Source organism: Pongo pygmaeus, chromosome 1 (genome assembly GCF_028885625.2).
Source record: "Pongo pygmaeus isolate AG05252 chromosome 1, NHGRI_mPonPyg2-v2.0_pri, whole genome shotgun sequence".
NCBI classification, from domain to species: domain Eukaryota; kingdom Metazoa; phylum Chordata; class Mammalia; order Primates; family Hominidae; genus Pongo; species Pongo pygmaeus.
Window position 1 is genome coordinate 38,119,135 of NC_072373.2, and position 14,149 is coordinate 38,133,283.

Here is a 14,149-nt window from a genome sequence, read left to right on the forward strand (position 1 = left end):
TTGGAGAGAGAAAGAGAGAGAATGAGAGAGTAAATGTGCTTCTATATATGTTGATGAACAGGTGGTGGGGAAGATTAGGGAAAGTGTTCCAAAGAAAAGGACAGCTAAACTGAGTTCTAAAGAATTAAACTGGCAGACAAGCTTGGGAGGAAGGACTGCATTCCAGGCAGAATAACACTTAGGAAGACAGAAAAGCCCTAAGGCAAAGGCAAGAAGTTAGACTGGGGCCAGACCGAGGAATTTTAATTTTGCCTAAAGATTGAAGGAAACCTAAAGGATTTTTAAGCAAGGGAACAAAATGACCATATCTGCCTTTTAGAAAGACAGTTCTGGTAGTAATGTGAAGAAGAAAATAGGGTAAAGAGGATGGAAATTAATTTAACAATCCAGGTGAGAAATAATAAATAATTAAGAAAACTTTCATTAAAACTGTAGGAATGAAGGAAGGATGGTAGTGGTATGCAGAGATTAAAGAAATACCTTGGAAACAAAATTAAGACTTATTTATTTATTTATTTATTTATTTTTGGAGACAGAGTCTCACTCTGTCGCCCAGGCTAGAGTGCGGTGGCGCGATCTCAGCTCACTGCAACCTCTGCCGCCCGGGTTCAAGCTATTCTCCTGCCTCAGCCTCCTGAGTAGCTGGGATTACAGGCGCCTGCCACCGTGCCTGGCTAATTTTTGTAGTTTTAGTAGAGACGGGGTTTCACCATGTTGGCCAGGCTGGTCTTCAACTCCTAACCTCGCGATTCACCTGCCTTGGCCTTCCAAAGTGCTGGGATTACAGGCATGAGCCACTGCACCTGGCCAAGACATCTTTTTAAACACTTGATTGTGCAGAATTAGGGGGAATTGAGGCTAACTGGTCACTGGCTTCAGTAATCGAGAGTATGTGGCACTACTCACTGAGACAGAGAATACAAAACGTGGAACAGATAACCAGGGTGAGTGTGGAAGAATTCGGTTTGAACACTGCATATGAGATGTTTGTGACATAAAAGTAGCCGTGGTTAACAGGATTTGTAAACCCATGAGTGCAAACCTTTACTGTGTCACACATCAAATGAATAACCAAGTTAGGAAGTTAAAGCTTAAAGTGCCTTCTAAAAAAATCAATAAAAATAGTCCCTAAGTGTAGGAGTAGTAGTACTGAGAATGAAGTATGAATACAGGTGACTGAGTACACTTTATTCCTTTATGTTTTTAGTGCATTTAAAGTATTACAGCAAATGATTTACAAGTTTTCTAAAGAGGATTGCTGTGGTTTGGAAGATAGGCATCTTGCATTCATAGTTTGACTAAAGGCTAAGCATTTAACCAAATATGAGATGCGTTGGTGGTATAGTGGTGAGGATAGCTGCCTTCTAAATATGTACTATACACACACATACTCCAGAGAGTCACAAAGTCAAGTAAAAGAAATTCCAAAAAGAAAGACATGGCTGACAGTGTCAAACATTACTGAGTAGTCAAAGGAGTTAAAAACCAAGAAGGCAGCATTAGATGTGGCCACTTGTTCATAAGTGATTTTTTTTTCCACTGTAAACCTTGAACTCCTAGGCTCAAGCGATCCTCTCTCCTCAGCCTCTCTTGTGTTGCTAGGACTACACTACAGATACACACAACCACGTTTGGCTATTTTTTAAATTTTTTTTATAGAGATAAAGTCTCACTATGTTGCTCAGGCTGGTGTCAAACTCCTGGCCTAAAGTGATGTTCCTGTCTTGGCCTCCCAAAGTGTTGGGATTACAGGCATGAGCCACTATGTCAGCCCATAAATGATCTTCGGAGAGGTGTTTCAGTAGAACTGGAATACCATATGGGGCAGAAACTAGACTAGAAAGGGTTGGAGAATAAGTTTTGGTATGAAAGCAGAGGAAGCAAATGTGGCCTATGTTAGAGAACCAGAAAAGCAGTTTGGGTGAATAACCAGGACCAAGGAATAGAAAAATCTGAACATGTTTAAGATAGAGAATCTTGATCCCACACTATACTGTTGCAAGGTTCTTACATTTTGTAAGCAGAATATAGTAGTCCTCCCATATCCGCAAGGGATACAGTCCAAAACTCCCAGTGGATGCCTGAAACTGTGGATAGTACCAAATCATAACATATACAGGTTGAGTATTCCCTTATCCAAAATGCTTGGAACCAGAAGTGTTTCAAATTTCAGGGGATTTTGGGATATTTGCATAATATATACCAGTTGCACATCCCTAATCCGAAAACCCAAAATCCAAAATACTCCAATGACCATTTCGTTTGAGCATTATGTCAGTGCTCAAAAAGTTTCAAATTTTGGAGCATTTCAGATTTTCAGATTAGGGATGCTCAATCTATACTGTTTTTCCCTATATATACATACCTATGATAAAGCTTAATTTATAAATTAGGCACAATAAGAGAGTAACAATAGCTAATTAAAAATAGAACAATTATAACAATATACTGTAATAAAAGCTATGTGAATATAGTCTGTTTCTCAAAATATCTTATTGTGCTGTACTGCAAGTAACTGAAACCATGGAAAGTGAAACTACGGATTAAGGGAGGACTACTGTAATATTAACTAAATATGCAGTGATAAGTTAAGGATGAATATTGTAATCACAAAAGCAAAAACAAACAAACAAACAAGAAAATGCAAAAGATATAGCTGAAAAATGTAAATATGACCATGGTCCACCTTTCCTTAAAGTCCTTCAGCAGTTTCCTAACTCAGGATGAATTTCAAATTTCTTAACATGATTTTCTTATAAATCCCTGTCTACCTCTACTGTAACCTGCTAAAGGCAAGTAGAAACTAACAAAGAGCTTTAAGATGAGTGAAGTGATCAGACCAGTGCTTTAAAAAGATAACACTGGCAACAATGTGTAACCTCCAGCTAAAGAGAAGTAATAGAAAGAATCAACAAGAGGCCGAGTGTGGTGGCTCATGCCTATAATCCCAGCACTTTGAGGCGCAGGCAGGAAGATCGCTTGAGCCCAGGAGTTCGAGACAAGCCTGGGTAACATAGCAAGAACCTTTCTCTACAAAAAATTAAAATAAAAAAAATAAGGAAAAAAAAAGAATCAACAAGATAGTTATTGTCAGGCAAGTGATAGCAAGAGCCTAAATGGGCAGTAGTGATGAGATAAAAAAGAGGGAATTGATTTAAAGGAAATTTCAAAGGTAAAACTCACATAACTTGGTTACCACTTTGGTTTACATGTGTTGGGAAAGGGATAACAGCAGGGGATGAATAAAAGATGATTCTGATGTTTCAATAGACAGGAAACGGAGAAAAAAATCTTTTAGGGGAAGACCTAGCAGGCAGCTGGAACTATAGCTAAGGAGCTTGAGAAAAGTCACAGCTTGAGAAATAAGACTCAGAAGTCACCGGCATAGAGTATAGGGTTGGTTGATATAGACCAAGAAAGTACAGATTTAGAAGAATATCTAGATTTAAGGGATAAGAAAAAAATAACAAAACAAACAAAAAATAGGAAAAGACAACTAAGAAAGGCCAGAGATCTAACAACAACGAATAACTGAGTACTTAATATGTGCCAGGCACTGTTTTAAGCACTTACCATATATTATCTTGTTTAATTCCTCGCAACCACTATACTATTATCCACATTTCGAGATGAGAAAACTGAGGCTGAAAGAAGTTAAAGAGCTCCTCTAAGGTTACACAGGAAGGAGATGGTATAGCCAGGGTTAGAACTTAACAGGTTCACTGACTCTAGATGCTGATTTTTAACTACTATCTGATTATGATGATGCTGCCCTTACAATACTACTAGTACTACTACTGATGATGATGATGATAGTGATGATGAACAACCATTACTCACTGAGCACTCAAAATGTGCCAAGCACTACTAAACAATCTACATGTATCACTGCAAATAATTCCCAATAACCTGCAAGAGAAGAATATTATCCCCGATTTTATAGATAGAACATTGAAGCTTACAGAGGTTATATAATTTGCCCAAGACCACAGAGCTAACAGGCAGCAATGCTGGGATTCAAATCTAGAACAGGTGGAGGTATCTTCTAAGTTGGACATAAGATAAACTTTTAAAAATGAAACCTGCATAAGTGGATGGCTGAGAAAAATCTGCAAACAACTGAGCTCAACCTAGGTAAAAGCGGATAGCCAAAATGCACAGAATCATTAAAAATATTATTTTTATAAAATACCTGACGTTTTAGAGAGATCAGCTCCATGTCCAGTTGCCTCAGGATGGTGTTGGCTGCATTGGGACTACAGGAAACTGCTACCACATCTTCCTGGGTTAAATACATGCCCTTAGGTGGACGGCACTTAGAACGCTGAGAATGATGGCGATGTTGTAAACTCTGATACTCTCTTCTTCCAAGACCAATCTTGCTAGTTTGGACAGGTTGTTCAGTATTACCCTAAGAGAATAAAAGCAGAATAACAGGTCACTTGGTTTTCACAAATGTATAAAGTGAAAACAGTCTATTAATATTAGAAGTATCTGCTGCAATAAGTACACATAAAAAAACACTTCTAACCAATTATATATTATGTACAAGTCCACACACACACACACATAGCACTCACCAACTGGGGGGAAAAGCACACAACATAATATATCCTTGCTTAATCCACTCAATCAAATGTTTGATTTTTAGGCCCAGAGGACTAGGAATAAGTGAAAAAATAAGCTAAGACTCTAAACTTTCCTATGTACTTCAAGATGTGATATATTTTCCCTCAGCAATAAAGGGGGGGAAAAGCCAACTTATTAAATGCAAAGTTCCCCTAAAAATAAAAATTAGAAAGAAAAAAGGGGGCAATTTAGAAATTATGACACAAAGCAGATTAGACAGCTGGTTAAAGAGAGATAACATTTCATTTTTACTTTACAGTTGCTGAAAGAAAACTATGCCTCTAAAGGTTAAAAGGGACACAATTATCTTAACCCTGAAAATATTTCTAACTTCCAAATCGATGATTAAAATAAAAGTAAATTTATGTCTCGGAAGAGTTAAAAGTATAACAATGATGACTGTGATGTTTTAAGCATTATTTCATTATAAGTTGTTCTTAAAGTATGATATAAAAACACATTATTCTGAAAGAATAATCTAGAAACTATATCTTTTAGGTTGAAGATTATTTCAATGAATATATTTAATAATCCAATTTTTTTTTTTTTTGAGACAGGGTCTTACTCTGTCACCCGGGCTAAGTGCAGTGGCATGAGCACTGCTCACTGTAGCCTTTTGACTTCCTGGGCTCAAGTGATCCTCCCACCTCAGCCTCCTGAGTAGCCAGGACTACAGTTGTGTGCCATTATGCCTGGCTAATTTTTTTTTTTTTTGTAGAGATGGGAGTCTCACCATGTTGCCCAGGCTGGTCTCAAACTCCTAGACTCAAGAGATCTGCCTACCTCGGGCTCTCAAAGTGCTAGGATTACAGGCATGAGCCAACACGCCCGGCCTAATACTCCAATTTCTTAGAAAAGGAACTCTTAGTAAAATTCGTTAAAAAAAAATTTTTTTTTTTTGGTCCCCCAGGCTGGAGTGCAGTGGCGTGATCTTGGCTCACTGTAACCTCTACCTGGGCTCAAGCAATTCTCCTGCCTCAGCCTCCGGAGTAGCTGGGATTACAGGCACCCGCCATCATGCCCGGCTAATTTTTGTATTTTTAGTAGAGATGGGGTTTCACCATGTTAGGCAGGCTGGTCTTCAACTCCTGACATCAGGTGATCCACTTGCCTCAGCTACCTAAAGTGCTGGGATTACAAGTGTGAGCCACTGCACCCACTAAAAATTTATTATGAAGCATAATCCACTTAATTGCTTGAAGCTAACTCCAAGAAACACATGGCGGGTCTGATGTTCAGAGAAACTCCTCCCAGTAGGGCACTACTAAAATTGCTGATCGAACATTTTTAAAAGTCTTTTAACATTCACTTCTGAGCTGGCAGGGAAGTGAGGAAATTCTTCCGAGGCCAGAAATGATGAGAAAGCAAGAATCCAGAGGGAGAATCAAGTATGCAGTAGTTGTCATTTGCCTAAAGCCAGGCTTCAATGGACAACAGGTGCAGGGCACAGGAGACAAGCCAGAATGCTAAAGGGGGAACTCCATCACTTTGTGAAGTAGGAAAAAAACACCCCTGCTCTGCAGAGGGAGGGTGTGATTAATGGGAGCCATGCCCATCTCACTCTTGGCTGGGTGGAAAGAAACCAAAAAAAAGTCTCCCAAGAGTGCCCCAACCACAGTCCTCCATTCAGGCAGGTTTAGGGCCTAAATTTATATGATCTGTTTGCCTGAAAAACCCCAAATCAAGATTTTAGTTTAAAGTGTCTTAGATTGGTAGTGCCTAGAGACAAATAACAGAAGCAAATGCAAATCCTCTCTAGAACAATGCACTTTAAACCCAGGTCTCAAAAAATCTGTTTATGACCAACAGGTCTTCACTAAATGAGCTTCTAAATGATATACTGCAGGAAAAAGGAAATTATTTTCAAAGAAAGCCCTTAGATTCAGGAAAGAAGGGTGGGCAAAATAGAAGCTAAAAGTGTGGCTAAATCTAAACAAAACGGACTATATGTCTGATTTGTGAGATTTAAAAACCAAAATGTAACAAACTGTGGACAAAACTAGTATATAAATCAGGATGGTAGTGGATGGAGTCAAAGCATTCTAATGGCCTTCTATTAATCAGAAAGTCAATAAAGACATCAATATTAGATTTTAAGTTAAATATGCAGGATAAAATTTTCAGAGTATACAATAAGAATAGAAATATAGAAACATCCCGGCTGGGCACAGTGGCTCATGCCTGTAATCCCAGCATTTTGGGAGGCCGAGGGGGGCGGATCACGAGGTCAGGAGATTGAGACCATACTGGCTAACCCGGTGAAACCCCATCTCTATTAAAAATATGAAAAATAAGCCGAGTGTGGTGGCATGTGCCTGTAGTCCCAGCTACTCAGGAGGCTGAGGCAGGAGAATCGCTTGAACCCGGAAAGTGGAGGTTGCAGTGAGCTGAGATTGCGCCACACTGCACTCCAGCCTGGGTGACAAAGCGAGACTGTCTCAAAAAAAAAAAAAAAAAAAGAAAAGAAATATAGAAACATCCCAAACAAACACAGAGGGAAAGAAAATCGAGTAAGAGATGGATTCTTAATCCCCAAAAATAGGACATGAATGAAGGGAAAGAAGACTAGGAAAAGCAAGTTGAATAGAAGGTAAAAATAAGAAAGAACAAAAATACATCAGCTAAACGTGATCAATATAAATGGGCTTAACTCTTCAGATAAAATATTAATACATACGCCCAGCTATATGCTCCTTATAAGACACATACTTAAAATGTGAGGACACAGAAATGTTGAAAGTAAAATGATAAAGATAAACCAGGCAAATACTTAACAGAAGAAAAATGGTGGAGCTATCAACGTAACAGATAAAATAATCTTCAAGGCAGAAGCCAATAAAAGAGAACCTACATATTGATAAAAGGCTCAATTCAGCAGCAAGATAAAACAATTTTTATGCACCTAATAATACTAACTTCAACATATAAAAAACTACTTCTCAATAATTAGTGATCAGAATAATTGATCACATAAGCAGACAACAAAAACCAAGCTATCAAGTAGGCAAGCAGTAAGAATATGGATTTCAACCACAGAACTGACAAACCTAAATTAATGGACATATATAAAACCTTGTTACCAAGATAATATCCCTAAGCACACATGGGAAAACATTTATGAAAATTCCATACTCTGGGCTTGGAGGTTTAAAACATGTCAACAAATTCCTCAACATTCCTGCCATGGGGAAGCAGGGGTCTATATTCCTTCCCCTTGATTCTGAACCAACTTTAGTAACTCACTTATAACCACTGAATGCAAGAGAAGTGACTCTGAGTAACTCTCAAGGCTAGGCCAGAAACAGCTGAGTAGTTTCCACTTAGTGCTTCCGGGATTGATTACTTTGGAGGAAACCAGCCATTATGGCAAGAAGTTAGATTACTCAGAGACCACCAAATTGGAGAGGCCAAATGGAATTGCTCCAACCTACAGCTAGCATCAACTACCAGCAATGTGAATGAGTCAAAAACCTTTAATAACCACCTACTTGATGTTGAAACAAAAACGATTCTCTTTACGATCAGAAAAATGTTCCCTATCATATCTTCTATTCAAATTATATTGGTGATACTAACCAGTTCAGCAAGAGAAGAAATAAGATACAAGGACCAAAAAGAAACAAAATAGCTATTATTTTCAGGTAATATAAATCACTATATAGGAAATCAAAAGTAATACAAATAAGTTATGAAGAGCAAATGTCCAAGAATAACCAAGGTACACACTCCTTAAGAAGAACCACCAAATAGCAGAACTTACCCTAGCAACTATCAAGACTTATGAGGCTTATTATAAGTAATTGAAAAAATGTGGGATTAGCAAGGAATATTTAACTGACAACAGAAGCAGAAGAGACAGCCAGGCATATGCGTATGCCTCATATATAATAAAGCTGGTATTGCAGACCAGTTGAAAAAGATATTCAATTCCGTATTAAAAAATAGCCAGGCACGGTAGGGCTCACACCTGTTATCCCAGCACTTTGGGAGGCCAAGGTGGGAGAATCACTTGAGCCCAGAAGCTCAAGACCAGTCTGAACAACGTAGCAAGACCTCATCTCTACAAAGTTTTTAAAAAAATTAGCTGGGTGTGGTGGTGCATGCCTGTAGTCCCAGCTACTTAGGAGGCAAGAGGATGGCTTGAGCCCAGGAATTTGTGGCAGCAGTGAGCTACGATTGTGTCACTGGCACACCAGCCTGGGTGACAAAACAAGACCCCCAACTGTTAAATAAATAAATAAAAGAAAGAAAGAAAGAAAGAAAGGATCTCTACCTCACAACATGAACTTATTTACTGCCACAGCAAGGAATTCAATGTAAAAAGGGAAAAGGTTTAAAATTTTCAAAAGAAAATGTAAAAGAATACTGGAATTTAAATTTAAAATTGGCCGGGCACGGTGGCTCACGCCTGTAATCCCAGCACTTTGGGAGGCTGAGGCGGATGCATCACAAGGTCAGGAGATCGAGACCATCCTGGCTAACACGGTGAAACGCCATCTCTACTAAAAACACACACACACAAAAAACAATTAGCCAGGTGTGGTGGCAGGCGCTTGTAGTCCCAGTTACTCAGGAGGCTGAGGTAGGAGAATGGCGTGAATACGGCAGGTAGGGCTTACAGCGAGCCGAGATCGCACCACTGCACTCCAGCCTGGGCGACACAGCAAGACTCCATCTCAAAAAAAAAAAATAAATAATAAATTTAAAATTTATATGCTTTTGATGAAATAGCTGTTTACTTCCCTGTAGAGAGTAAAAAGACAAACCACAAACTGGTAAAAGATATTTGCTGTTAACCAAAGGACTCGTATCCAGAATATACAAAGAATTCAATAAGAAAAAACTTTTTATATTCAGTCTTTAAGAAAAAGACAAACACGCAGTGGAAAAACAGGTGAAAAAATAAAAAAATACAAGCCAGGCATGCTGGCTCATGTCTGCAATCCCAGCTACTTGGGAGGATGAAGCAGGCGGATCATTTGAGCCCAGAAGTTTGAGGCTGCAGTGGCTATGATCACACCACTGCACACTAGCTTGGGCAACAAGCAAGATTCTGTCTCTAAAAAAACAAAACAAAAACCTCCACGAATGAAACATATAACAACAGCTAATAAACAGATAGAAAAACATTCAGCCTTAGTAGTTACCTGATGAATGAAGCTGAGGACACAATGAAATGCCATCTCATATTGCCAGATTTGGAACATTTTAAAAGTCTGATCAAGCATTGGCAAGGAAGTGGACAATGGGTATTCTCACAGCCTAGTAGAGGTATATCAGCTAGAGAAAACAATTATGCCATTACCTAGGAAAGTTTAATGCGGCTATTCCCTAAAATAGAGTGACTCCATTCCAAAGAATCCTGGGACCCTGTTACTCAATAAATCACTGTTGGCATTTTGGTGAAACAATCTGTGCTTTGCACTTCAGTATAGTTGTCATCCCTTTCTCCTGCCCACTCGACAACTGAAATGCCCCATAATCACTGTTAACAATGAAAACACCTCCATAATTTCTAAATGTCCCCTATGGGGTCAGTGCTAAACCTAGCTGAGAACTATTGTACCAAAGGAACTCTTAGACATGTGTATCCAGAACATGTTCATATCAGCAGTGTCCATAATAAAAAGCTGGAAATTAAGTTTATTAATTGGAGAGTAAGTTGCAGCCTATGTATACAATGGAACACTATAATATAGCAATAAAAATGAACTGCAAAAATAATAACAAAAGGCAAGTACTGAAGAATACATACAATATGATTCCATTTAAATAAAGTATGAAATAAATGAAACTAAATGATAATCATATCATCATATGTGATTATATATATGTGATAAAAGTATAAAGAAAGAAGTGAATAATTAAAAAATTTCATTATAGTGGTTCCCTCTAGAGAGAAGGTGAGAATATGCAATTGAGGCCGGGCACGGTGGCTCACACCTGTAAACCCAGCACTCTGGGAAGCTGAGGCAGGCGGATCACCTGAGGTCAGGAGTTCTAGACCAGCCTAGCCAACATGGCGAAACCCCATTTCTACTAAAAATACAAAAATTAGCCAGGCATGGTGACGCATGCCTGTAGTCCCAGCTACTAGGGAGGCTGAGGCAGGAGAATTGCTTGAGCCCAGGTGGAGGTTGCAGTGAGCTGAGATCGTGCCACTGCACTCCAGCCTGGGGGACAGAGTGAGACTCCCTCTCAAAAAAAAAAACAAGAATATCCAATTGAGGAAACACAAACAGGACTTCTGTTTCTTCAGCTCAGTGGTAGATACACTGGTATCTATTATTTTTCTTTAAACTGTACATATTCTACAGTATATATAGTTCACAATTTTTAAAAGTTAAAATTAAAACTTCCTATGTAATATGTTAACAACATGCAGAAGCAGCTACAAAGATCTGTATTAAAAACAATAATGTAGTTTCTTTCTCTGCCTGGTATCCTTATTGTTTGGAATGAGCAGAGAAATGAATGAAGCTGCTGACACACAGTGCTAGTCTTGGACCACACCTCTGCAGTATCCTCTTAAAACTTTTTAACTTATACTCCCCTCATATTATTTTCTGGTAAGATGAGATCATAAGCAAACGAAAGACCAAATGAGTATGCATCATCTTGCATAGTTGGACAAAACTATATATTCCATATATATATATATATATATATATACACATACATATATACATACATATATTTTCTAGGTAGCAAATTCTTAAATTTTCAGGTTTATATCACAATTAAGAGCATATAGCATGTATTCTCATTCATTAAAATTTTACTAAATGCTTACTATGCATCAGTCCCTGGGAGTGGAAAATAGTTAAAATATATTCTTGCTCTTAAAGAGCTCACCACGCAGGGACAGGAAGGCAGGGAGGGGAAACTATGAGTAAACAAGTACCACTCAGTAGAATTAGTACTGCAACAGATTTAAGGAGAAATAAGGAGGTTGTCAATTCAAGATAAGGCACAAGATTTCATAGAGAAGCTACATCTTGTAGAGTTGTGAGGAATTTCCTAGGCAGATTTAGGAAGAAAGGAATTCCAGAAAAAAAGGGACCAACATAATCATAGGACAAAAGCCAGGGAACTAAAAGACATATCTAAAACACTGTTAGTAATCTGAAATAAATGGGGAAGGGTAGGGAATGCCTAACTGGAGAGTTTGTGTTTTATCCTACAGACAACACGATGTAAGGATTGCAAGCAGTGAATCAGCAACTTTACAAAGGATTGCTTTGGCAACAGGGAAGTCAATGGACTGGAAAGGGTGGTGTGGAGAATCTGGAAAGGGAGGCACAGAGATAATCAGAGAGAAAACTGTTAGGATAATTCAGAGGAGATGAGAATCTAAGAAGGCAATCACACAGAGAAGAAGAGAGATCAAATCTCAGTTTTTTGAGAGACAGAATTAAAAAGAATAATGATAAAAGGAATAGAGTAAGTAAGAAAAAGATGCCACTAAAATTGAGACACAATGGTTAAAAAGGTAGATGGGAATCAGAATGGCATTATGAAAGTCAAAGACAGCTTTTCAGGAAGGGAGGGGTCAGTAATTTGATACAGAAAGCACAAACAGAATACAACTGATCACTGGATGTGGCATTTAGGAAATTATTGGTAACCTGTCAGCAGTTTCAGTGAAGTGGTGGGACAGAAGCAGCCTGACTAAAGCAAACTCAAAAGTGACGTAGTGCTAAGAAGGATGATTTGTTTTCTAGAGTGGTTAAGACATATGCTTTTTTTTTTTTTTTTTTGAGATGGAGTTTCGCTCTTGTTACCCAGGCTGGAGTGCAATGTCGCAATCTCGGCTCACTGCAACCTCCGCCTCCTGGGTTCAAGCAATTCTCCTGCCCCGACCTCCCGAGTAGCTGGGATTACAGGCATGTGCCACTACGCCCAGCTAATTTTGTATTTTTAGTAGAGACGGGGTTTCTCCATGTTGGTCAGGCTGGTCTTCAACTCCTGACCTCAGGTGGTCTGCCTGCCTCGGCCTCCCGAAGTGCCGGGATTACAGGCGTGAGCCACTGTGCCAGGCCAGAGAAACGCTTTTAAATGGAAGACTTGAACATACTTTTTGGCTGCACTGAAAGGTTGAAAATATGGGAAAGACAAAGGATAACTGGTGGAGAAAGTCTCAGAGTAGATACGAAGGGATGGATAGGATCACACAAGCAGTGAAATTGTACAGGAAAAGAAAAAAGATCCTTCTTACTGTGAGAGAGGGATATTAAGGCCCAAGACTGTTCATTCAACAACGATTTATTGAATCAACATTTATTGAATATTTGCCATATACCAGGTACTGTGCAAAGTGTTAGGGGATACAAATGAATAACTCAGTCCCTGACTTCAAAGAGTTAGCAGCTTAGTGGGCAAAATACAGTAACTGTAATATGTTCTAAGTACTAATATACCACAGTGGAAAGGCCAGCATGGTAGCACAGAGGTTAGAGGAAGGGCTGGAATTTAAGGGAGCTTCTGTCTGACACTTTCTGTGACATGGATGAGGTTATCTGCCAAGTGTTTTTAGGGGTGGAGGGGTATTAGGCAATGTGTAGGAAGGGAAGAATGTTCAAAACAGCTGCCCAGATAAAACAACAGCAACTTGTATCCGAGATTTCTATGTCCTGGGTACTGTAAAAGGTGCTTTTTTACATATTACCTCTTTGATTCTCAAAACAATCCTATTATTTTCATTCTACTAAGAAAAAAACCTGGAACTTAGAGATTAAAAACTGAGGCACTTAAGGACTACAGTGAGACTGGAAACTGTTTTTCATAGTAGCAACAATTTACATAATTGTATCATTTTCTCCTGCTGCGTCTCTTAGACCGTGAATAGCAACGAATCCAGCATCATGAGTTTACAGGGTTAGGGATGGTATAGCAGAAGGATAAGGGAAGTGGGGAGTTAAAGGAATGGGGAAATGGGAAAGAAAGAGATTCAAATAGTTGATTATTGGGACCATGGCTCTGGGAAACAAAGGTAAGGCAGACTTGGGGGAGAAAATGAAGGAATTAAGGAATTTGAGAATATTTAGCAGTAGAAAGAAAATCAGTAAAACACAAAATTACAGTAGAATAGAATTTTTTAAATAACATTGATGAAAGAGCTTAAGGTGATGAATGGCCCATGGCATTGGGTTTCTTCAGAAGAATGAGAGTCACTAAATTGAATGAGGTCACATAACTAGTAAATGCTAAGTTTAAACAAACTCAGATCTTTTTCCAGTTTCAGTGGTATTTTCAACTTTCAACAACTTGGTTAACTGAGGTTCTAGGTACGACTGTATTGCTAATTAACACTGAAATTTACTATCTCATAAAACATTACATTAAAAAGTTTTTCTTAATATGAAGTACTGTTCATTCTTTTTCAGCAGATTTGTAGAACAATCACAAGCACTTCTAATGATCATCATTACCTCTTTTTTGGCTTCTTTTTTGGGATCATAATCACTATCATTCCCATCCATTGGATGTGTTTCTTCTACATCATCATCACTGAGAAGAA

At 38.6% G+C, this 14,149-nt stretch overlaps 1 protein-coding gene across 9 annotated transcripts in view; it reads right to left on the minus strand.

Annotated features, from left to right (window-relative positions):
• Nucleotides 1-14,149, minus strand: part of RCOR3 (REST corepressor 3) — a 56,539-nt gene that overhangs the window by 23,348 nt on the left and 19,042 nt on the right. For all 9 annotated transcript variants that reach the window (XR_010127765.1, XR_010127764.1, XM_063672377.1 and 6 more), the window contains 2 exons: nucleotides 14,061-14,139; nucleotides 4,193-4,411 (listed from right to left, as the gene is read on the minus strand). Coding sequence is in view for 7 of the 9 variants with exons in the window: in XM_063672377.1 (XP_063528447.1) it covers nucleotides 4,193-4,411; nucleotides 14,061-14,139 (298 nt within the window). In the remaining 2 variants the exon portion in view is untranslated. The remainder of the gene's footprint in view (nucleotides 1-4,192; nucleotides 4,412-14,060; nucleotides 14,140-14,149) is intronic.